This window comes from Megalops cyprinoides, chromosome 18, assembly GCF_013368585.1.
Source record: "Megalops cyprinoides isolate fMegCyp1 chromosome 18, fMegCyp1.pri, whole genome shotgun sequence".
Lineage (NCBI taxonomy): Eukaryota > Metazoa > Chordata > Actinopteri > Elopiformes > Megalopidae > Megalops > Megalops cyprinoides.
Genome location: NC_050600.1, coordinates 8903531 through 8926750, shown reverse-complemented (window position 1 = coordinate 8926750; position 23220 = coordinate 8903531). Strand labels below are relative to the sequence as shown.

The following is a 23220-nucleotide window of genomic DNA, read 5'->3' as shown; positions in this document are numbered from 1 at the left end:
TATTTTTTTATACGTTTAACATGGAGTCTGTGTAATTCTTTCTGCCTTCATAAGGCACTAAAGGATTTTGGGAGGATCTCACTTCTACTGAAATCCATCAGCTGATTAACACTGGTAAAATTGATTAAAATCTTATTCAAATCCCAGCCCCTGCTAATTAACTAGATTACTGGACATGTGCTGAGAGGGCTCCATCTCCCAGACGGTTACTTTTGGCTAAATGGTTCGAATGGATTATTTTTGGAAAACAACTGAGAATAAATAATATACAACCAATAATGTTACTACTGTCTTGCTGAAGAGCTTGTTCATATTTATGTCTTTTGTTCTTTAATATGGAGAAACCCTTTTTCTGGATATGGAGGTTTTTTCCTGTGATTCTATACATATGATTCAGTGTTTTCCTTGAAATGTGCTCTGTGACCATTTCTAAGACCATTATTGTGCCTGTTTGTGCAAATGGTTAGCACTTAAGCACTTGGCCATTAGACATACAGTCCGCTTCATTTTCCTAGGAAAAGAAAACCATTAAACCTGTAGTGCAGTCTGGCAGTGCTCTTGACAGCACATCAACATCAGAGGAAGGACTGAAGTGTCGGAACTTTGAAAGCAGCTGTGAAAAGCATTGTGTCCCAGATGGACAGTTCTCACAGCCTCGAGTCTGTGTGCCACCTGGAGGCTGAGTCAACCCAGCAGAGTGGAACTCTGTTAGGCTTCCATTAAGGTAAGTGATTGCCACTGCACCAACACTGAAAACGGACACCGCCAATTTTCAGATGCAAATAAATATTCCAGTAACTTCAACTGTCAATTGTGATCACATAAACTAATCACATAAATTAGTGTGTATTAGTATTTATGTGATCACATAAATACATAAGAGAAATGCTCTCATGTATAGGGCTATGTGACTGAACCTGTAATTACATTGTCGTATAACAACACACAAATAAAAAAATTGATGTGAAAAACAATACAAAACAAGCCATGGCAAAATGGACCATACATCTGTATGACATTTGTTACACCTTCGAAGTTGTGACACATTTGCAAAAAGCTGCATAATAAAACAAAAATCACAATGTGACATTTTGAAATGAATAGTACACCGGCAACCTGGTTAGAAAACTGGCATCATGTTAATTCCACGACCACAGCTGAACCACATGAGGACCAGACTGAGGAAATCCAATCAGGAGACACAGGATCCTGGCAGTTGCTTAAACCTGCTCCCTGGGATTTGCGGCCATGGTATGAAATTTCCCCTGCCCCATGAGTTAGCAACGATGTTTAGAGTGAATAAACAAATAGCAGGACTGTTCTGTGTGTAAAAGGCAGTCGGGAATATTTACAAAGTGTCATCTTAAACGTATCACCTTGTTTAACAAAGGAAATGTAAAAGGTGGTAACTTTAAGAGGAGACTAATGAATCAGACCCCAATGGTATGGCCTGTCGTAGCCTGTTTGACCATATGTGACCAGACACCAACATAGCTGCAGTACGGTGAGAAAGAGAACAGAGGTGGATGGAGACAGGCTGACGTCTCGTGTGTCTCTGCTGGGACTCCGTAAGAGGTACGGTTGGCTACAGTCTGCTGTCTCACTGGGGGCCTGTGTCTTTTGGCATAGTGAGTACTGAGTGCTCTCTCTCAATGTGCCGTGTATTATGGCTACCAAGAGTATCACCATGGTAACACAAGCTCTTCCAGAGCTGATGCCACTCCTTGGATTTCACGTCTTTTTTTTGAGGAAGACCAATTCATGTTTTTCACGTTCTCTCCACATCTTAAATGGTGAATTCCCAACTTTCGAGGAGCACTATCAGTATAAACGTTCAAAAAGGTAGGAGGTATTTGTTCCTTTGCTGTGATGATGAAGCACTCAGACCTGGTCAATTCTTTTGGCAAGTTTTGATGATGTCAGAACCCGAGACTCTCATAGCCTTCTGACCGGAGCTTTCCGCCCATGCAGGGGAGACATGGAGCAGCTGGGAGCGCAAGGCAGATCGTCCGCCCCAGGGGAGCCTGTTGCACACCCCGTCTGGAAAATCACACGTCCACCCATTAACACAGCCATACAGACACACAGGAGACAAAGGCACAGACAAATGCATGTACATCTAACCCAGCCCCTCCACTCAAATGGGATTGTTTGAAGCACCACTCTAAAGCACTCAGATGCTGGTTTTTAACAATAGAGGGTGTAAAATGGCCGCGCGTGTTCATTTCAAATGGACAAGAGGCTGATCTATATGTGTGATATTAAGTTGTTTGGAATGAATTCACGTGGAATCAGTCACACTTCAAGGCCTAAATGATTCATGCATAAATAATTCAGGTGTCTAGACATTATGAATATAACCACTGAGTACACAGTAGGGAGATTTAACACTGAATATGTTACATTTCTTAAGACTAAAACATTCAAATGGAATCTACAATCATCAGATTAATGATTTTCATTAATATGGTAAACTCATAAAACGCACAAAACATTACACCTGTAGCAAGTACATTTTATAATCTCGCTTTCCAGCTTCACCGCGCTCCCAAATAAAACATGGAACGGGGCAGTAAACGAAGTCGTCAGGACGGCGGGTCTCTAGCTTTCGTCGGACAAAGTGTGCCTGAGGGCATAAGCACGCGCCAGCGAACTGCGCGGTCTGTTTTACGCTTACTCAGCAGGAAGCAGGTCTCAGTTCAGTCTCCCTTTAAAAAACCAAACAAGGCCACAGCTCCAGTGCCGCTTTCCACCTCCTGCCAATCACAGCAAACAACCCAAAGAGCCATCTTTGGAGGCCTTCGGGAGGATAAATGTATGCTTTGTTTTCATTTCCAACACCTTTTGGCTGCCGTCGGGAATCAGATGAGGGATTACACTCCGCCATCTCAGGTGCCCCGCCTCGGCTGTAACGGGGCTGAGTCAGGCGGTGGGCCCGTCCCGGTGAGTGAAAGCTGGTTGGATACTCACCGTTCTCTCTGGCCTTGTCCTTGGCTGCCCCATGGGAATCTCTTCCAGGAAAGCCACCGGCGCAAGGCCCCGCCTGCCGTTAACCTGAGACAGACATCAACCAGCGTCATACTCCAGGAGGAATCAGATCAGCTCCCTCAACATGAGAAGCCGTGCTCCTGCTTGAAAAGGCAGCAGTGATGGCAAAAATCCGCTGTGTCTAAGGGCTTGACGCTGTGCAGATGTTGGACACATTGATCAATCATTCATACACCATCTGGATTATCACCATTATTTCATCCCATTATGTGAGCTCATAATATTAGCCAAACCACACATTATCATATCGTAAAAATAACACACTTTGTAGTCATTTATTTTTAAATGCAGTTATTTGAAAAAAATGGCTGCTGTTCACAAATTTATCATTCAATCATTATTTGCTTTTCCTACCTGAAAGCTTTTCATTTTAAAGGCTTGGGATGACATTGGGAGTGGTGTGAGTGTGAATCCAAGTGGGAATTTCATTAAAAAAACTACATCACAGGAAATCAAATATCTGTCCAACTTCAGTAGGATTTTAATGCCGCCTGCATACAGATGTATGCCATCCCTTCTGAAAGTCTGAAACCTGGTCTGGCCTTTAGAGATAAGAGCCCTGTGGCCACTGCGGCAGCAGAGAGACAGACGCCAGGCAAGCAGTTAACACTTTCTGGTGGGTTATTTACAGTGATGTGGAATGATACTGAGAAAATCGATATGGAGATGACAGTTTAGAGCTTTCACAGAGGCGTTCTTCTTACAATGTCTTTATGTTTCCCTGAAAAACATTCATTCTGATGGAGAAGTTGTTCAACATACATGCCATTGTTTTGACCAGCATAAAATCAGGACTTGCTGTGAGATCCTAAAAGGCTTTTTGAAGGTAGATTTGTGCATGCTTTTTTTCTTGTGACTGGCATTTCAGTTGAGGGAATAATTCAAGAGATTGAGTCCCTTACACTACTATGAAACATACACATCACTGCCATGCAGAACCTGTACACACACACACACACACACACACACACACACACACACACACACACATACACACATACACACATACACACACACACATTTGCCCATGCACACAAATTCCCATTTTGTTACCCATCCAGCAGAAACAAAGCCACCAGTGTGGACAACAGCAACATAATTCTGCAGAAATGGGCAGCCAAGACAACAAAACTGTAAAGCAGGGTGACCACAAGGCTACACGACTTGGGAGCTGTGTGGTTTTATTGTATTGTTTTGCTGTATTGTTCTGTGCACAATAAAGTTGGTATATTTCCATCCAATCCACCCCAAAGTGAGCCACAGAAAGGGTCCACTGGCATTTTCAGCCATCCAGCGCTAATCTATAACTTTAATGCAACATGCTATCGTGGGGCTGTTCACTCTGAGGCCAAACAAGCACAAAGCCCAAGATTTACACAAAGCCGATTGATGCAATCTACATTCAATGCATTAGCAGAGAGGATGACACAGGAGCACAAATGAAACCTACAGGGCTGAGATAAGTAGGTGCTTACAATGCTGAATGCATGAGCACCTCTGAAACGGTTCTACCTCCACGCTCGGTTGTATATCAGCGGTGATCAATAATCCCCACTCTGTTCCCACACATAGTTACTGCCGCCCCATCAATAATGTGGCCTGAGAGGACTGCCCCCCCCCCCCACCCCCTTGCTTCACCGTCCATCCCCCAACTCCCCCCCCCCCCCCCCCCCCCTTTTTGTCCCCTCTTCCCTCCTCCCTGAGTCATATTTGCCATACTGCAGTGGTCCAGCCTAATTACCGAAAAGAATCACAATATCATCATAGTCATGATCCTCAAAATCCCCTTGTCCTCATCTTTATCATTAGCAGCAGTACATTTGGCATGAACCGAGGTGCAGGTAGAATCTGTTAAAGAGAAAGACGGTACCTCTCAGGAGAATGTTAATGCTCAGCGCTCACAGTACTACCTAATCTCACAGGTGAATTCAATTTTGCTGCTCTGCTTACATCCTCTATGTTTTTTTTGTGTAAAAACAGCTGCCTGTGCACAAAATCACCTCACTGGTAAGAACTGAACTTCTTGTCCTCTGTCTTTAGGTGTGTGTATGTGTGTGTATGCATGTGTGAAGGGAAATGTATGCGTATGTAGAGGACTGTGTGTGCATGCATGTGCATATATTTGTGTGTGTGCGTCTGTGTGTGTGAGCTGTGTGTGTGTGCGTGTGTGTATAATGGGCAGTGCATTGCTGCATTGTCTGGGCTGACAGTCAGATGAGAGGGCCTTGGCCGCACAGTATCCAAGTGTCCTTCAAATCTGCTAAATGAGCCACACTTTCACAGAGCTTCTGTGCTTTCCTGGCACACCAGCTGCTTACCGCCTGCCCCCACCCCCCCCCCCCCATCCAGGAACTGCAGAGCTAAAGAATGACTTAGAAACATGACCACATAACAGTGCATCAACCCCCAGCCACAGTTTTGCCGAGGATGCATACAATAGACAAAAGGTTGAAAAATAAAACAACAAATTAACATTCTGTATTGTACATTCTGTATGTACCATATACAATAAACCATAAAAAACACGCCAAAGAAAGACAAAAACCGCTTTCCATTTTTTAGATCTATACAGACTAAGCACAGTCATGATGATAAAAAAAAAAAAACATTATGCATACACGCATTATCATGCATGCACGCATGCAGACACACGCATGCACACACCCATGCACACACACACACATGCGCACACACAGCAAATGGGATCCCAGAATGCCTTGGGGCCTGGACCCACCTCTGCCTCACAAAAGCCATCACGCCGGGGCGTGCCAAACACCCAGACAGTGTCGCCCTCCCGGAAGGCCAGCTCTCGGCTGGGGTGGATGTTGGGGCTGTCCTTCAGTGGGCTGTAGTTGTAGATGGCAACAAACTGCAGAAAGACAGGGATACATTAGTGGACAGACACAGACACAGAGACACAATACTGCACAGACACAAGCAAATGTTACTGTACCGATACACACAAAGGGATATTCTTATACATAGCATGCATGGCCCTTTTTACAATTTGTGGTATTTTATGCATAGTTTATATAGTTTGCACAAATTGTGCATGGGAGGATGAACTGTTTAAGCAATATGAATTGATGGCATATTTCACAGATTTCTATAAAAATACCACCACAGAAAGACTCTGAGGTCAGCACTTTCTGTTTTACTTCCCAGCAGTGCACTGTAACAGAACCAAGCCTACGCATTCCAGCTGAGATCAAGTCAAATCCAGGAGAGCGAAGGAGCTTTTCTGTGTCACCACAAACAAAACATGCATGCTTCCAGCTCCCTCCCTCCCTCTCTCTCTGTCTGTGTGTCAGCCTTACATCTCCCAGCTCCACCCCCCCCCCCCCCACCTCCCACCCCTCCCCTTGCTGAGTATGAAGTGATCAGTGGGGGAGAGCAGCCAGCCTGGCAGTCTGGTGCTGATGACCTACATTCCAGCATGAGCCGCTGGGTAGAGAGATGGGCACCGCCCACACTCCCCCCCCCGGGAGCTGCAGGAGCAGCGTTACTGTACATCCCATCGGAGCAGCCCTCACTCTGCCTTTTACCTACTGTAACTGTGCAGGCAAACACACCCCACGCTCTCATTCTAATTAGGCAACAACACTCTTCAAACAGTTTAACTGTGCCAAATTGCCCTCTACCGTGCCGCTGAGATAAATAGCTCATCACACTGTAAATCTATGCTTAATCACTCCCCATTGTAAAATCTAAACACAAAAGGAAAATATGCAAGCTAAATCTCTCTGTACTCTGCACTCTGCAATATCTTTGAATATACCAGGGCAGGGAAAACACTTTCCACTGTACTGTATATCCTGTTGTGGCAATGCTACTGTAATTAGGATTTTACTGTAGCAACTACTTCCAATCCTACTCTACAATAGTAATATCCTGCTGGAGCAGTATTATGTAGTATTTTTGTAAATATAGTACATTACAGAAACTCATAAAAACTGTGCCTGTGATACGACCATTATTTAGATGTAATCAGCTGCATCTCATCTGAATTAATTTCACAGATGGATTTTGTGAAGGGCTATTAGCAAAGTCAATAGCTTCTGGTGGGAGCCGATACCCACTCATTAATGTAAATATATGCAGTAGGAGACCTGTAGAAGTGTAGTGAAATGTGACGGTATCCAACAGTGCTATGAATATGTATCCTTGTATGAATGACACTGAGCACTTTTTACAAAGATGACAAAGAGTGTAGAGTGTGTATGTGTATACCTGTGAGTGTGTGTGTGTGTGTGTGTGTTAATCTAGACGGCATAAACTACTGAGTCTAGGTCACCTTCACATGGGTCTTGTAGGACGCCCACGGTCCTAAACCCTGCCCGGCTCTACAGCAGTGCGGCATCTTGGGAAATCGGGTCATTTGTACATAAATCTACCATCGATTCCCTTCTCCTCTGTGGCAGCGAGCATGTGCTCTCCCACTCCTTCTAGAACATTCTGAGGAGTGATGCTGACAGCAGGGCTGGGAACAGCATTCTCCACGCATTCCTGCTCCTGGTTTCTGTGATGTTTAAAGAATAGCGTGCGCTACTTCAGGGATCATGTCTGTGAGAGATGACAGAGCTTTTTTGACTTTACATATTCACGCTTCGCTAAATAAGGAGTGCTCGCTCTCTCTCTCTCTCTCTCTCTCTCTCTCTCTCTCTCTCTCTCTCTCCCTCTCTCTCCCTCTCTCTCCCTCTCTCTCCCTCTCTCTCCCTCTCTCTCTTTCATATCTCCCAGTTCCCTCTTCCTCTTTTCCTGCATATTCTGCAGCTCCCCTCTATTATTTATAATGTGTTTTTTTTAGCAGACTGCCTTATACAGGGACATTTACATACAACAATGTAAGCTAGGCTCTTTGTTAAAGAGTACAATAGCAGGGCCATGACTAGGAATAATGCTTATAATCACAGCACCTTACCTACATAACCGCACCCCTCTCTCCTTTTCTAACTGTATTCATATTAAGCACTTCAGAATATAACTCTATCATGTTGGATTAATAAGGATGTCCTGAAACCTGCTGCCAAAAAGAGCGAGAAAAGGCTGTACATACCATCACTGGCTTCACTGCAGACTTTGGAGAGGATGATTTCAACTGCAGTGATCTGTACATTATCTATAAAAAACATCAGAAAAATAAGACTTTCCACAGAATATGTAATGTAAAAGACAGGTATGAAATGGCAGAAATTACAAATCACAAACAATTACAAACATTTGCAACATCTCACTAAATTTTTGAAGAAAATAAAATATGTTCAAAGCTGAAAGTCTATTTTTAGATTTTGACAACACCCCAGAATTCAAAGACTTGAAGTTCTTGTGGTTCTACATTTGTATTAAGTTCTGTAGCTGGTTTAAAAAAAATTACACCAATCTGACAGGAGAGATCAGATACTTTGAGCAGAAATACACTAAGCAGCCATTTACAACGCACACGGAGACATGCAAAACCAGGGACAGACCACTGTGGTTTTTAAGGGTATGTACTGGTTGCATATTACAATAAAAGAGTTACCTCACAAGGAGTATCACAAGCCATTTAACTTTATATTTGATAAAGGGACTAAAATCAAACAGTTAGAAAATCCAGGGTTATTTTGGCTTTGAATGACAGACAGAATCTGCCCAACAAGCCCTTAATCTCTCATGTGCCTGTACTGCATGAATGCCTGACTTTATCAGCCATTTTGCCATATCTGTGTTTGCACAGTAATAAACTCTTAGTTCTCAGCAATTATTAACTTCAGACGGCAGCCTCTGCTAGAATAATTGAATGCTTGCAGAATGTTACAGCATCCCTAAGCCAACCCAATATCAAATCTAAACTCTCTGCTGTAATAGTGGTGAAGGTGTCCTGTTTAATTATGATTAAGCATGGTTTTCAGCAGGAGAGACAAAAGGGCTGTACTGTCGGGGCACTTTGCCACAAACGAGGGGCTTTTTAGTGAAAAATCGGTTAGGTGTAACAAGTATACGGGGACAGAAGAGGAAGATGGAGTGGAACTGGAGGAATTATTTATAGAGATTCTGTCCTGGATAGAGAACCCTTTTGGGACAATATGGTGCATGAAGTTTAAACCAGGCCAGCAACTTTTTCTGAATACTTCACTGGATCAGACTGGGTGATACCGTAGATAATAAAGCCTAAGCCTAGCTTCATGACAATTATCAGTAATTTCATGCATTTAATTGTACATTCACTTTGTGCTTCAATTATTTGTCTTTTTTCATTTGTGTAATATGTCCTCATTTTGATCATACAAAATGAGGACTGCACTCTATGTTACAGTGCACCAATAAATTCCTGGTCCGTTTTCTTTGCATTTTACCCCTATGAGTGTGTAAGAGAAAAACTGTGTTATGTGTGTGTCAAAGAGAGTGTGCAGTGTTGGTCTTTGTGTCTGTGTGACAGAAAGTTTGTGCAGTGTGCATGTGCGTGCGTGCATGCATGAAAGAGTTTGTGTATGTGAAAGAGAGAGTTTGCATGTGTTTGTCTCTGTGTGAGAGAGTCTGTGGAGTGTGTGTGTCTGTGCGTCAGTTGTGACTCACTGGCTGAGTGGTCCCACTGTTTCGGCGCAGGATGGAGGCCCTCATGTCCGGTGGGGGAGGTGCTGACCCAGTGGAGGGGCTGCTGCTCTTGTAAAGGACGTGAACCTTCTCAGCAAAAAGCCCGTTTGAACCAAGCGTCTGAACACTGATGTGGACCGGCACGGACAGATCCAGATTCTCCAGAACTGCCTGAAAACAACACAGTAATGAGGGATGATACAGGCACACACAAACACCCATATGCACAAAATCAAATTCTCATCTCATCACACACTGCTTTCAATCTTTTATTGCCTTAAAGATTAGGGACAAATTACTGGTTTTATTTGGTCTTATTTTTGCTCACCACTGCAGTTCTTTACATAGATCAATAATCTTCAGTTAGATCAGCTTGTGTTACAAATACAGCCTGGCATTAGCAGAGCTACAGCACAGTGTTTAAAGGTGTTACTTTACCTTGGTACATGCTGAGCTCATCACTGACTTGTGGAACTCCCCATCAACATAGATCTACAAAGAGAGAGACATAGCAGACATAGAATGGTGTAGAATTGTGGCGAAGGCCCCATTAACCAGATAATTCTGGGTTCACACTCCTTGAGGGACACCCTTGATTGTAATATACCAGATGCCAGCAGCACATGAAGCCCTGGATAAAGAGATGGATCTCATGTGCCAGGGCACAATATAAAAATGCAGTTTCATTCTTGCAGTTTGGTCTTTCCATCTTTATCATCATAATAATTGGCAGTACTAAAAGGGAATAATGATATAGCTTGGCTGCCCACTATAGACTGCCTGCCTTTCCCGGCTTCTCTGAGGGTAAGTACTGGTAACTGAGTCTGTCAGTTTATATTATGCAGCACTAGTACCCAGGCTAGTCACCGATGCCACGGTGGAATACACAGGAGGAACTGTCATCTGCTGTTTCACTCATTCAATTATGAATGAGTTGGGCCACACCCTCAGTTCCACCATCTGTGCTGCCCATCGTGGGGAGGGGGGGTTGGGGGGGGGGGGGGGGGAGGGTAGGTACTGGCTTCTCAGTGTCTGCCATGACTCAGTGCTTTTCAATGTTAGAAGTCAAGAGGCCGGTGGGAACGCTTCCACAGTCGCACTTCCAGGGCTGAGCAGAGAGGAGAAGTGCAGAAGTGTCCAGAGCATCCTCTCTGCAGACAGCTGGCGCAGCGGGCTCACAGAGGGTATAAATAGAGCCTGATGTGGGTGAGAAATGGAGGCTGTCCGCTCAGAAGCCGAGGGGACATCAGCCGGGAGGGGCACAGCTTGAGCGGAACAGAAAAACCAGACACTGCTCCTTCAGACACCGTCTGACCGGGAGGGGGGTGTGTCTGTCCACCGTGTGCCTGACCTCGGCACTGTTCCTGTACAGACCACACTTCCACAAGTCAATGCTATTAGGAAAGGACATCTGAGGACACATGCAAATCCGCAGAGGAATCAGGGCTGGACTTCTATCTTGTTTGTGCAAGTGAACGTTAACAGGGGGCGACCTGTACCACATCTGTAAATGAAATTGTATAAGATGAGGAATCCTACCCTGTATTTGTATATTAAATTGAATAAGATAAGATAAGATACCTTCTCTATTAGTAAATTAAGGTGAATCAGATGTGGACTCCTACCCTGTATTTGTACCCTACCCTGCATTGTATCTGTAAATTAAAGTAAACACAATTAGGACTCTGACCCTGTTTCTGTAAAACTAAATCAGGGCTTGACTCTGTATCAGTAGCTGAAAGTAAGGAAGAGGAGGCCTCCTGTCCTGTAGTGCAGATGTAAATGGGAGGTCTCCTCCTACCCTGTATCCGTACACGAAGGTGCCGTTACTGCAGCCCAGCTCGTCAAGTGGCGGCCTCTCCCAGCCAATCATCAGGCTGCTCTGTCCCACTGTCTTTATGACCTCCAAGGATCCCACTGGTGCCGGAGGTTCTGTGGGCAGAACACAGTAACTGTGTTAGTAAAAGTGACGTCAGAACCATGACCCAGAATGCCGGAAACCAGTTCGAGCCACTCCTGTGCAAAAATCTGATACATTTTGCCTTTTTATACTCTGATGAATGAATAAAGTAAACTTTGTGCATATTTTAGCCTTTTAGTATTGTTCCTTATTCTAATCAAAGGTTTTCTTAATTTAACTCATTCTATTAAATACCGATTTCCATTCTGTTGATGAGTGGACAATGAGTCTGAGTCATTTTCCAGGTCTCTTGTCAACTCAAGGTTTGTTGTTCTTAAGGACATTATGGTCAAACATTGTTCTTAAGGACATTATGGTCAAACATTGTTTGTCCATCTTAGACAGCTTTTTTGGGCCAGTCCTGGGTTTGTAACTTGCCAAGGATGTATCTCTGTACTTGTTTATTATGCCTCACGGAACACACATTGAAAACAGTTTTCCTTACTTATGGAAAAACTATGCTGTGCAAAACGATGCTATGCAATGCTATAGTAATATTGCTACAGTAATCTTAATGTTATTATCCATGTATTGTAGGTCCTGAATTTGTTTCTTGAAAGAGTAACACATCGGCAAAGATAACACATGACCATTTAGATTTGTGTTTCAATCCTGGAATGGAGTGCTTATTTCTGCTGGTTATGACCAGCTTTGCTATGGTATGCTATGCTTTAGCTGGGGTATGCTCTGGGCTATGCATAACTCTGGGTTATGCTGACTAACTTCTCTTAAAGAAACCATATACTGTATTGTTTAACCTTGCAGTTCTGTCATTTCTAACACTGGAACTATACATTTTTGAAACCCTCTTCTTTCCATATAATGTCCAATATGCAGTCTGTGACTTTCAGACAAACGGTTTGAGATCACAGACCCATTAATTACTGCCAGACTCAGCAACGGCTTTCAAAGCTATTTTCTCCCCTTGACAATTCTAGAACACAACACACTGACTCATTCAATTACAGAAGTCAAACCGTGACAGCCATGCCTTCCAGCTCATTAGAGTAAATAAAGCATGATGTAGTGTTTGTGTGTGTGTCTCACACCTGTGAATAATGACTCATATCCGTCTGACACCCCTGATGTTTTATATGCTATAGAGTAGCAAGAGAGGCATTGGAAAAAGAGCAAACCTAACACTAGTCATCATGCCAAGAGATAAAGACTAAACAATTTATCAATCCCCAAAGACAGAACTGCAGACTATTCCAAAGCTGTAACATAAAGTAGTTAGTTAGTAACCCCTAATGAGCAAAGTACAGATCGATCCCCAGCTGAAAAAGATCAATGTCCACCTCGATGTGCAAAATGGATATCACATCTACAGGCAAAACCCAAATCAGAAAAAAACTCTAAAAGAAACAAATGACAGACTAATAACCTGCATATAGACATAATGACAGATCAAATCCAAACTAACCCTGAATAAACTGGCACATATCCTCATCCTTATCAAGAACAAAAAAATATTAGTGCTTTCTAACATTACTTATATCCAGACTTACTGTTGACTAGTAAAACTACACCAAAAAAAAGATTTCATATCATATACAGAGCATGGAAAGTGACTTTCCACACACACACACTGCAGAATTGACTTTTTTTAGTTAAAGATCTTGTATATTCCATAAAAAAACAAGTTTACATACTCACAAAAATATATAACAGCCTGATGAGCTCATTGAGGAATTGACCAAACATAAAAATGAGTGACATTTCTCAATAGGAGAAATTTCTCTTGTACCTTGCTTTGCTCTTATTGATCTGGCCTCTGGAACCAGGGTGTGGGACAGGACGGGTCTGACATTTTGGCCTTGGCTGTTCAATATTGACAGGTCAGACAGCTTTCTGCAGGAGTCAGCTGAGGGGGTGCAGCCACCGGCTTCTTCCCTGGAGGGGCAGGGGTTATTCAGCACCCCCGCAGAGTCTCTGGCACTTCTCCTGGCTGGCTCGCCAGAACCACTCCCCCTCGTCTGCTGCTGCCCCTGCTGCTCCTGTCCCTGCCCCACCCTGTCCTCCCGTGACTCCTGGGAAAGGGAGGGATGCTGTGCGGGCTTGGACAGATCTGACAAGGTATCCTGAGGCAGGCTTGAGGTGGGAACACAGCCGCTGCCCGTTTCAGGGCTGGGATCAGAACCAGAGATGACCTGAGAAGAGGTCAGAGAGAGAAGAAACACAATGAACAATGGGGGCATTTCACTGAAATGCATATAAGGCAACTGAAGCATCACATGTGCAATAATCAGTAATGAGCTGCCTCTTGGCCATGATGGAAGACTATGGGAGGTGTACCATGAGGTCATCGGGTCTCAGCCAAACAGGAGAAAATGAACAGTCATCAATCACTGTTTCCCAGTGGACCTCCCAATGTCTGAGATCAGGTGGTCAGTCCAGACACATGATTAATTTCACTATTACAGCTCTACAAAACGGTTAACACAGTCAGTTTATTGCAAAGATGACTGGTTATCTGGAATCTGTCCTTTCCAAATTCACAAGAAATTCATTCTCTTTCTCCAAATGACTTGGTCCAATTGCCAAGTGTTATTTCCATTAGACTGATCTCATTATTTTAACTCATGTATTCCAAGTTTATTCTTGAAAGCAGTCATACATATTGACAGTATTGAAGTTGAAAAATTCCTCACTGATTCATGTAGGAAACTAAAGCCAAAAAAAAGACTGAAAAATGAAACCAGAAATAAAGTCTGTTAAGACTTTGTTATGCATGATGCTTGAGAATGTCTGTTCCTTTTCTCCAGTATGAGAAGGCTCGAAGTATTTTTAGAATGTCATCTTACAAAGTGCCTGTCATGGTAAAAGACAGCTAAACGATTAAGTGTGGCTGTCTTTTTTACTACTATATGTACATTTACAGGATATACAGTATCTAATCAAAGTGAAACCAACACCACTGTTTCACTGTAAGGTGTATTTGTAGCCGTGTGTGTGTTTTTTAACTTGATAACTTCATGAATGTTCTGAGCCTTACATCAATACACATCCATTGTGGGTGGTGTGTGTGTTGATTTCTGGTAATTGCTGTATGTGTGCTCTGTGCAGTGCATGAACAGTACCTGATAGTTGCTACAGTGGGACTGTTGAAGTTGATGATGGAAACTGATGATCTTCTCTGGACTGGTCAGTTTTGACCCCAGGCTGGTGCCATTTCCAGCTGAGGGGAGAGCTCGGTGATGCAGGTCCGCTTTCTCCTCTAGAAAACATGCAGGAACCAGCCCGGCCTCCCCTTTCACCTTTGCGTGGTACAGCCCACGGCTGTCTGGAACCCCAGTGACTTGCACTGATTCGCCAGCAATAAGGGGGAGCTTGAATAATGACAATTAACACCAATTCTGATTAGCATAAGAACATATTGACATGTCAGGATTTTATGATTACAGTCTACTATATCAGTATTTCATGAAAATATATTGCATTTGGTTGTATTGTATATTTCACAATTAAATAGTACTACTAATGTATTCTGCAATCCATACTGAATTTCACTTTCACTATCTTGCACAAATATTCATCCCAGGTATGGGTGTCTGGTATATAAACAAATGGAAACAATTATATTTAACATAGTTAATTTAATTGATAATAACAATAGATGCTACATTTTCCATTGTTCAATGTTCCAGTTAAAAAATTGAGATGTCGAGGTGCATTGGATTGGTTGTGAATATTGGCCTATTGCCCAGCAATTCGGTTTTCCTGAATTTGCTACAATGACTTTGACGCATTAATGACACCAGGGAGGGGCAGGGGCATTCATGAGGGAGGGGTGTTTAAATACTCACTGTAGGAAGCACTGTCTGGGGCATGTCTGGTGAGGGGCAGTAGTCAGCCTTTGCCACACACAGCCTGAAGCTGAGTGATGTGTCTGCGTCAGACAGACCCCCTTGACTGCAGGACAGAGAGGGCTGTGCAGAATCTGAGACACACATAAAAGACCAGGCTATACTGTTACAATGGACTTCATTACCCATGGTGCTAGTGATGGTCAAAAAACTTCATTATCCATGGTTCTACTGATTTTACAAAAGACTACCATAGAAAATCACTATGTTGATTGATTACATGCCTTGGAAATGCAACATATTTTGATTCCAGATACTGTTGTTGTTGACTGAAGTAATACATGGCACCCACATGAATAAATTAATGGGAAGTGGGAATGAGTGAGTTCTCTGGTACAAATATATACTTGCCTTTGTCCTCATTTATCTTTGTCGTTTCCCATACATGTTTGCAAGGATCCTGAAATCGGTGAAAATGACACAAACTCAAAATAATGCAATACCAATTTAACTGGAAAGTGTTGAAATTCCCAAGGAGGGAATTTCTATACTGAGTGCATGTTTATTCATTTTGTAATGGTGGGTGATGTAGTGATTACTATATATTATCTGACAAGCGATATAATTTAAATTTACGACTGCTCCTTTGGTATTCCTCCAGCCAACACAAAGCTGCATTCACCATTCCCCAGTGTGCACAGCACATCAAGCCCTAGGGTCTGCTTCAATATCCTCCTGACCGCAAATATTTTCCTTCTGATTTCCAGTGGTTCAACACTGTTTCAATTAACCTTATTACTTATTATTTTAATTTCATTCAATTTCAGATCAATCGATAGCCATTAGTGTTTGTGGGGGTGTGTGTGTATGTGTGTATTACCTGTGCTCTGCTTGGTGCAGGTGCATGTGTGTGTGTGTGTGTGTGTGTGTGTGTGTGTGTGTGTGTGTGTGTGTGTGTGTGTGTGTGTGTGTGTGTTTGTGTGTGTGTGTGTGTGTGTGTGTGTGTGCTACCTGTGTTCTGCTCGCTGCAGGTGTGTGTGTGTGTGTGTGTGTGTGTTACCTGTGTTCTGCTCGCTGCAGGGGAGAAGGCACAGGAGTACTCCAGCAGCGCTGTGTCATTGACCAGGTCCTCAGCCTCCTGCGTGAGTGTGCAGTCGATGCAGCCGTATCTGCGCAGAGCTCGCACCATCTGCACAATCAGGCTGTTCCGCTCCTGGCACTTCTGCACCATGCAGGACAGCTTGGCCTGTCGGGGAGGAGGCATCATCAATCAATCAATGCAAAACAACCAATCCGCACACAAGACGGCCGTTTCTGCATAGGAACACTCAGGGAGGACTGATAATCAATAAATCAATAAATGTAATCAACCAATCAGCCCACAGAAGAACGTGCCTTGCTACGGAAAACCCAGGGAGGAGTCATCATCAATCAATCAATAAAAACAAGCAGCATATCATTGTATAAACAATGAACAATAAATAGCACTGTGGCACCACGGTCAAAGACCTGGACTTGGACGTGTTGCTGTTGCACCCTGGAGCACTTCACTTAAAGTATTGCTTCAGAAAAACTATTCGTCGCCATGAATAAACGTATCTTCTACAGAAACAGACGATGACATAAAAATGTAATTCGTAATGTTTTATGAATGACCACACTGTTGTTTCTTTGTGACCAGTGTAATGCCTTGAAGTTTGCATTATACATACAAAATTTCATTTTTTTAATTCTTACCTTCAAAGGAGCCATCTCTAAATCAGTCTGGGTCTTTGTCTTTAAGAGCTCATCAAACTAGAAAGAAAAAAACAATATATCACTATTTTTATCCTATCTCTTTATCCCATTTGTCTTAGTGAATGCCAAGAGGAAGCTGCATTAACAGTTTGGTAAGAATACCATTTAATAACATTTTCCTCTTTCTACAGATTGATATTTCAACTGCAACAGCACAGCATTGTAGACACTTCCCGTGATTAGTAATAATGCCTTCTTTCAGTAATCATTCAAAAACTACATGGATAAGTTTTATCATGAAGTCACTACATTCCCCAGAGGCCACAGGCCTGTTCCTTTCCACCAGCATAGGAAGGACAGCATTACCTGATGTCTGAGGTCGTTTGAGTGCACCTTCAGTGCTCGGATGGTGTCCTTCCGGTCCTCCAGTTCAGCCAGCTTGCTCTTTAAGGCCTCGACCTCCACTCTGAGCTGTTCCGCATCAGCACCCTGTCAATGACACAACATGACTCTGCAAACCGGAAACGCCAGAAAGAGAACAAACTGTTGCAGTAAGACCTGAAGCTCAGCACGCTAAATACTGTATGTTTCACAGAAGTAAGTACTGATGGGAGTACAAGTCCTATACTCCATCCTGTCACTCACACCCTACAACTCTCATGCCCTATCACATTAATTCTATCACTCACATCCTGTAATGCTTACGCCCTGTAACATTCACTCTGACACACTCACACCCTGTTACATTCACTCAGTTACACTCATATTTTGTAACATTCATTCTGTCTCATTCACTCACCTTTGTGCTGAGCTGTGATTGCAGGAGTGCCAGCTGGTCCGCATGCTGGGGCTTCTGAGAAACAGAGCCACTCTCTCCCCTCTGTAGATGTGCCAATCTACCCTTCACTTCACCCACCTGAAACACGGTCATCCAGACAGTATTTAACACATTGCCAGATCTCCTCTCTAATAAAGCTTCCATGTCGCACCTTCAGAAAGCTTAGGAGTTTTTGGAAGAAAATGTGATACTCTTGTGCTGAAATAATGACGACATAAATACTTTGTGAAGAAAGCAATATCACCAAGCCTTAATCTCAGTGATATTTTCAACAGTCATTTACTGTTATTAGAAATGCCAGCTGCGCCAGAAGTGTTTTGTAGACTGTCCCCCTCAAAAATTGCCCCTCTATCTCCAGGTGACATTTTTTTCTAACACACTGCTGCCAAACTGCAACACATCAGGTGAAAAGCATCAGCCAGCAGCTGCAGAGCACTGTGGGCGGTCACAAACATGTCACTGCTTTCACTGAGTTTCCACTGATTAAAGAGGACATGTGAGGCACAGCGCAGACCTGGCAGCATGGGGCCTGCCACAGCCTGGAGGGTCAGTACCTCTTCTCTCAGCCTGTCGTTCTCCCTCTTCATCTCCTCCGCCTCCCTCACACTCTCCCTCATTCTCTTCACTTCGTTCGCAGCCTGTGAAGCTTTCTTCTCTGCCTCCTCTCCTCTGGCCTCGGCCAGGCCCAGTTCCCGGTACCACTTCTGTGCCTGCAGGGCAAAGCAGATATGGAACATATAAGGTATATGATACACGCATTGGTGTGGGAGTGTTAACTGGGTCTGTCACTTTTGCTCATATAACTTGGGTAGATACAGCTCTGTTCTCTTGTGCTGGAAGTCACTTTAGACAAGAGTGCCTATTAAATGCTGTAATGTAATGAGAAAGTGCTCTCATGACCTGAAAGGTGTATTATGGGTATCATTTAAAGTCGATTCTACTGGGTGAGGATGAACGTAAGATAACAGTACTTCTGTCCAATGGATGGTTTCAGCATGGGCACTGTGACTATCTTCAGAGATAGTCTTACCTGCTCTTTTTATCTCTTTTCCATTGTTGTAGATGAAACAGTACAGCATTCTCAGTCTCCTCCATGAAGCATGTGGTTAACAGATACAGAAGACAGATCAACAGCACCTACCTCTGCTCTGGCTTTCTCCAGCTCCTCCTGACACCTCTTCAGCTCTGTTGCCATAGTTTCCAGCTCCTTTGGCAAATCGCCCTTATCTCCTATTGTGCTCGGTTGGTCCTGAAAACAGGATTTTTGACACTTCAAATGCAAACAATAACTGTAAGACATAAACACAAAGCATGCCAATCACCATTTTGCCAAACGCCAAAACTTAGGGTCAACGTGCTCTAATCAGATGTTAACTGGCAGAAAATTAGACTTTCTTTGTAATACCATACTACTGAAGTTAAGCCTGTATTGTCTGACTCTGAAAAAAACTGTCATCCCTTACCGGAGGATCCATTACTCTGACAATCCTTGTTGTGTTCATATTGATCAAAAATCATCAACGCCACAAACATTGTTTTACCTGAAAGGTGTTCCCCAGGTTGACAGTTTTATAAGAGAAAACTGTGGCTCGACTTTTCTGAGTGATTTCGAGAGCCATTTTGTGTCTTGGGGATGGCACGGTTCCCTTAACTGCTGTATTCTGTGAAACGTCACTCAGCTGGAAGGACACCTCAAGCTCCTTTTCAGTTTCCTGCTCTTTCTTCTCTGTGTTGTGTCTCACGGCACAGCCCACTTCCGACACGTCTTTGACTACTTGAATCTCACTACCTTTTGGAGGAGTAGAATATGCAGCTGTATTTTCCCCCAGTTCTTTATTGACCTCCAGCATCTGGATCTGAATGATCAAGGCCTGATTTTCTCTCATCAGAGAGTCCACCTCCTGGCAGAGCTGGGTGTTTCTCTCTGAGACTGCTCTTTCCGTCCCCTGCAAGGCAGCAATTTTCTCTGAGAGATTTTCATTAGTCTCTCTGAGGGTCTGAATCTCCCCGTCCTGCTGCTTCAGGACGTTTGCATGCTGTGTCTGCATAATGCTCATGTCCCTTTGGAGCTGACTCTTCTCTTCCTGCAGACGGGCCAGCTGAACTTTTTGATCTTGGAGGTCTGACAGCTGACTGGAGATGGCCTTACTTGCCTCCCTCAATGGCAGGAGTTCCTGTTCTGATGCTGCGTTGGCCTCCTGAAGCCTGGTTACCTCCCAGACGCTGTCATCTCTCTGTTTCTGCAGATCAGAGATCATCTCAGAGCTGATCTTGATGGCCTCCTGCTGGTCCTCCACCTTGTGGGTGAGGTTAGCGTTTGTCTGGATCAGCTTCTCCAGTCTGGCTGAGAGATCATGGTTCTGATTCGCCAGGCCGTCCTTCTCCGTACGCACTGCCTGAAGCTCGTCTTTCAGCTGAGAGACAAGGCCGGACAGCCTTTCTACCTGTCCACGCAGTTCTTCAATGTTTTGAGAGCTCTGCTGTTTCTCCTCCTCCAGTCTATCAATGAGGGCCTGCTGCTGGGCCTTTTCGGTCTGTAGCAGGCAGAGCGCCTCCCTGCTCTCCTCCAGACTGCTTCTCAGCAGGACGGTCTCCTCTGATTCCAGGGTGGTAGTGTTTTCAACCAGGTCCTCTTTGTCCCTCTCCTCCTCTGTGAGCATCCCGATCTCTCCTCCCTCCCGCCCGCTCTTCTCCCTGAGGGCCTCCTGAAGCTCCATGATCAAGTTCAGGTCGTCCTCCGTCTTCTGCTGCAGGACCGCGATCTGCTCGCTCCGCTCTCGGAGGGCGTCCTGCAGCTCCACGATCACGTTCAGGTCGTCCTCCATCTTCTGCTGCAGCTCGGCGATGACGCAGCAGTGCTGCCGGTTCTCCTCCTCCAGCTGGCCCTCGTCCCGCTCCTGCAGGGAGATCTGCAGCCGCAGCTGGGTCAGCTCTCTCTCGTAGTCCCCCTCCATCTTGGTGATCTGCTCCAGCAGCTCCTCGTTGCGCCTGGCCAGAACCTTGTTCTCCTGCCTCCAGTTGTTCTTCAGGGTCTCGAGCTGCAGGTGTCCCCTCTCACCTCTCGACGCCTCCTGCTCCTCGGATGACCCCCCTGCCTGTTTCTCCCTCCTGTTTGATTTTTGTCTGGCGTTCTCCTCAGACGCCCTCTGAAGGGCCTCTTCTTTGCTGTGAAGGATGGTTTCCAAGTCTTTTTTGTTGTTTTGGAGACTGTCTACTTCAGATTCCAAACTCCAAACGGTTTCTTTCAGTGACCTCATTGCCTCCCTCGGGGGATTGAAAGTACCAAAGGAGTATGAACGGAATGAATACTCCTTGCTGGGTGTCCCACCATCAGCAGGGTTACAGTCAACGTCTATGGTTTTTGTCACTAGCGATATCAGATTCGTATTCTGGGTTCCGTGCCCAAAGAGTCTGAGTAGATCTGGCTGGGAATGAACAACTACTGTCTCCTTGTGCTTGGACAGGAGGACCGCTTTCGCCGCTGAGCACTCTACTGCCCCCTCTTGGTGATCAGGCAGAGGTGTGTCCTCACACTCCAAGACAGGTAGTCTGGATTGAGACTCCTGCTGTTGGAGGGTCTGCTTTACCTGAAAAAAAAAAAAACAACTTGTTTATTCTGACATATTCTTTCAATAAGCATATTTAGCTTGTGCCGTACAACATTACATCATACAAACTAACAACAGAACTCTTAACTTTAGGCTTATGCTCAAACAAGGTGCTATGGCAAGTTGCTGGTCTTTACCTGCTCTACTCCTCCACAACGCAGGGCCTGCATGATCTCCACCACAGCCCAGGAATTGCTCTCCAGCAGGGGGAGGAAAGAGCCCTCCAGCAGCCCTTCACATGAGCACAGGGGCGACCCGCCAAGCCGAGGGATCAGCTCTGTCTCACAGAACACACAAACAAATACGGACACACAAACAATGGCTAATCCGCTGACATCCCTTTAAAACTGTTCACCAATGGAAATCTCTATAAGCAAATTATGCAACCTCTAGCAGAAGTGTTGGTGGAAAGCGAAGTCCAGAGGCAGATTTAACTGTCTTCTAGAACCCTATACACTGAATTCCACCTCTCGAATGGAATCTTATAACACTGAGATGTGCAAGAAGAGACTCTGTGCTGAAATATGCGACAGATTAATTAGTTAAATTAAGGAAAGAATTTTTGTGTTCAAGAATGTGTTTTGTATATTACACTGCTGTGCCAACACCTGCAGATAAGTGTAGTTTACACTGATGCATTGAAACCACCTGTTTCAGTTTGTAACATTTTATCACCTTGACATCTAGCTACAGTTCAACTGTATGTATCAACTATTGATGCAATGACCAAGTGCATTCAGACAGAGCTCTTTGCATCCTATTGTTTTCATAGCATTATGTTTGCAGTTTTCAGTGTTTTCCTGAGTCTCAAAAAGGACCAGATTCTTTTGAGTTCTCACCTCAGTTTAGGTTAATCAGAAACCTACATACACCCCCAGAGATCAGTGAGCTGTGTCATGTCTGGACTCGGCCTTGTTTATGACACATATTCAGTCCTCAGCATTTAACCCTCAGTGTACTTGTGATGAAGGAGCAGGCAGCAGAAAGGGCATTACGCACTGGCGATGGTAATGGCCTCTTTGATGCAGTGTGTCAGGGAAGGTGTCTGCGCAGATCTGTCCCTGGCTGGGCGCAGAGGGGTGTCACGTCTCCCCTGGAGCGGGTCCTCTCCGGGCACCACGGCACCTGTCTGAGGACAACAGAGGGATAAAAACAGCATGAAAACAGCACTCTGGATGTTTCCAGCGCTTCATAGAGCCGTCTTCACAGGTGATTTCTGATGAAACGAAAAACCATTCTGACAGTAGGTACTGGCCCAAGGCCTCCAACCTGTTCACAAACCCATGGGACAGGTGGGGCGCAGATGTAACTTTAAGTACTTCTGTAAGAGGTGACTCAAAGAAGTAAGAGGTGTAGTAAGAGGTGACTCAGGATGGTACAACACCAGTGATAATGATTATTATTATTAGATTTTAAATAACTCCTTCCATCTCCTTTTAAAGTCCTTCAGGTATTTGTCCTTCAAGCGCAAGTGTGAAACACATAAGTGAGAACAGGTGAAAAAGTATTATTACACAGCAACACACACACGCACGCACGCACACACGCACACACGCACGCACTCACATACTCACACGGTCAAATAGAGGTAACTTTGAGAGGGACCCAGGTCTCATTAGCTCCTCTACAGTTAATCAGATCAAAATTCCT

General features: G+C 44.3%; 1 protein-coding gene across 1 annotated transcript in view; it reads right to left on the bottom strand.

Moving 5' to 3' along the window:
- Nucleotides 1–995: 995 nt before the first annotated feature.
- Nucleotides 996–23220, bottom strand: part of LOC118793585 (rootletin-like) — a 29100-nt gene continuing 6875 nt past the window's right edge. Inside the window, exons 5-23 of the mRNA XM_036551809.1 lie at nt 22570–22699; nt 21708–21802; nt 19504–21549; nt 19104–19211; nt 18568–18672; nt 17491–17613; nt 17125–17181; nt 16448–16633; nt 15799–15847; nt 15388–15521; nt 14662–14910; nt 13329–13731; nt 11423–11553; nt 10060–10113; nt 9604–9792; nt 8105–8167; nt 5783–5917; nt 2971–3054; nt 996–2040 (exon numbers count right to left, since the gene is read on the bottom strand). Of these exons, the coding sequence (XP_036407702.1) occupies nt 1936–2040; nt 2971–3054; nt 5783–5917; nt 8105–8167; nt 9604–9792; nt 10060–10113; nt 11423–11553; nt 13329–13731; nt 14662–14910; nt 15388–15521; nt 15799–15847; nt 16448–16633; nt 17125–17181; nt 17491–17613; nt 18568–18672; nt 19104–19211; nt 19504–21549; nt 21708–21802; nt 22570–22699 (4446 nt within the window). The 3' untranslated portion in view covers nt 996–1935. The remainder of the gene's footprint in view (nt 2041–2970; nt 3055–5782; nt 5918–8104; nt 8168–9603; nt 9793–10059; nt 10114–11422; nt 11554–13328; nt 13732–14661; nt 14911–15387; nt 15522–15798; nt 15848–16447; nt 16634–17124; nt 17182–17490; nt 17614–18567; nt 18673–19103; nt 19212–19503; nt 21550–21707; nt 21803–22569; nt 22700–23220) is intronic.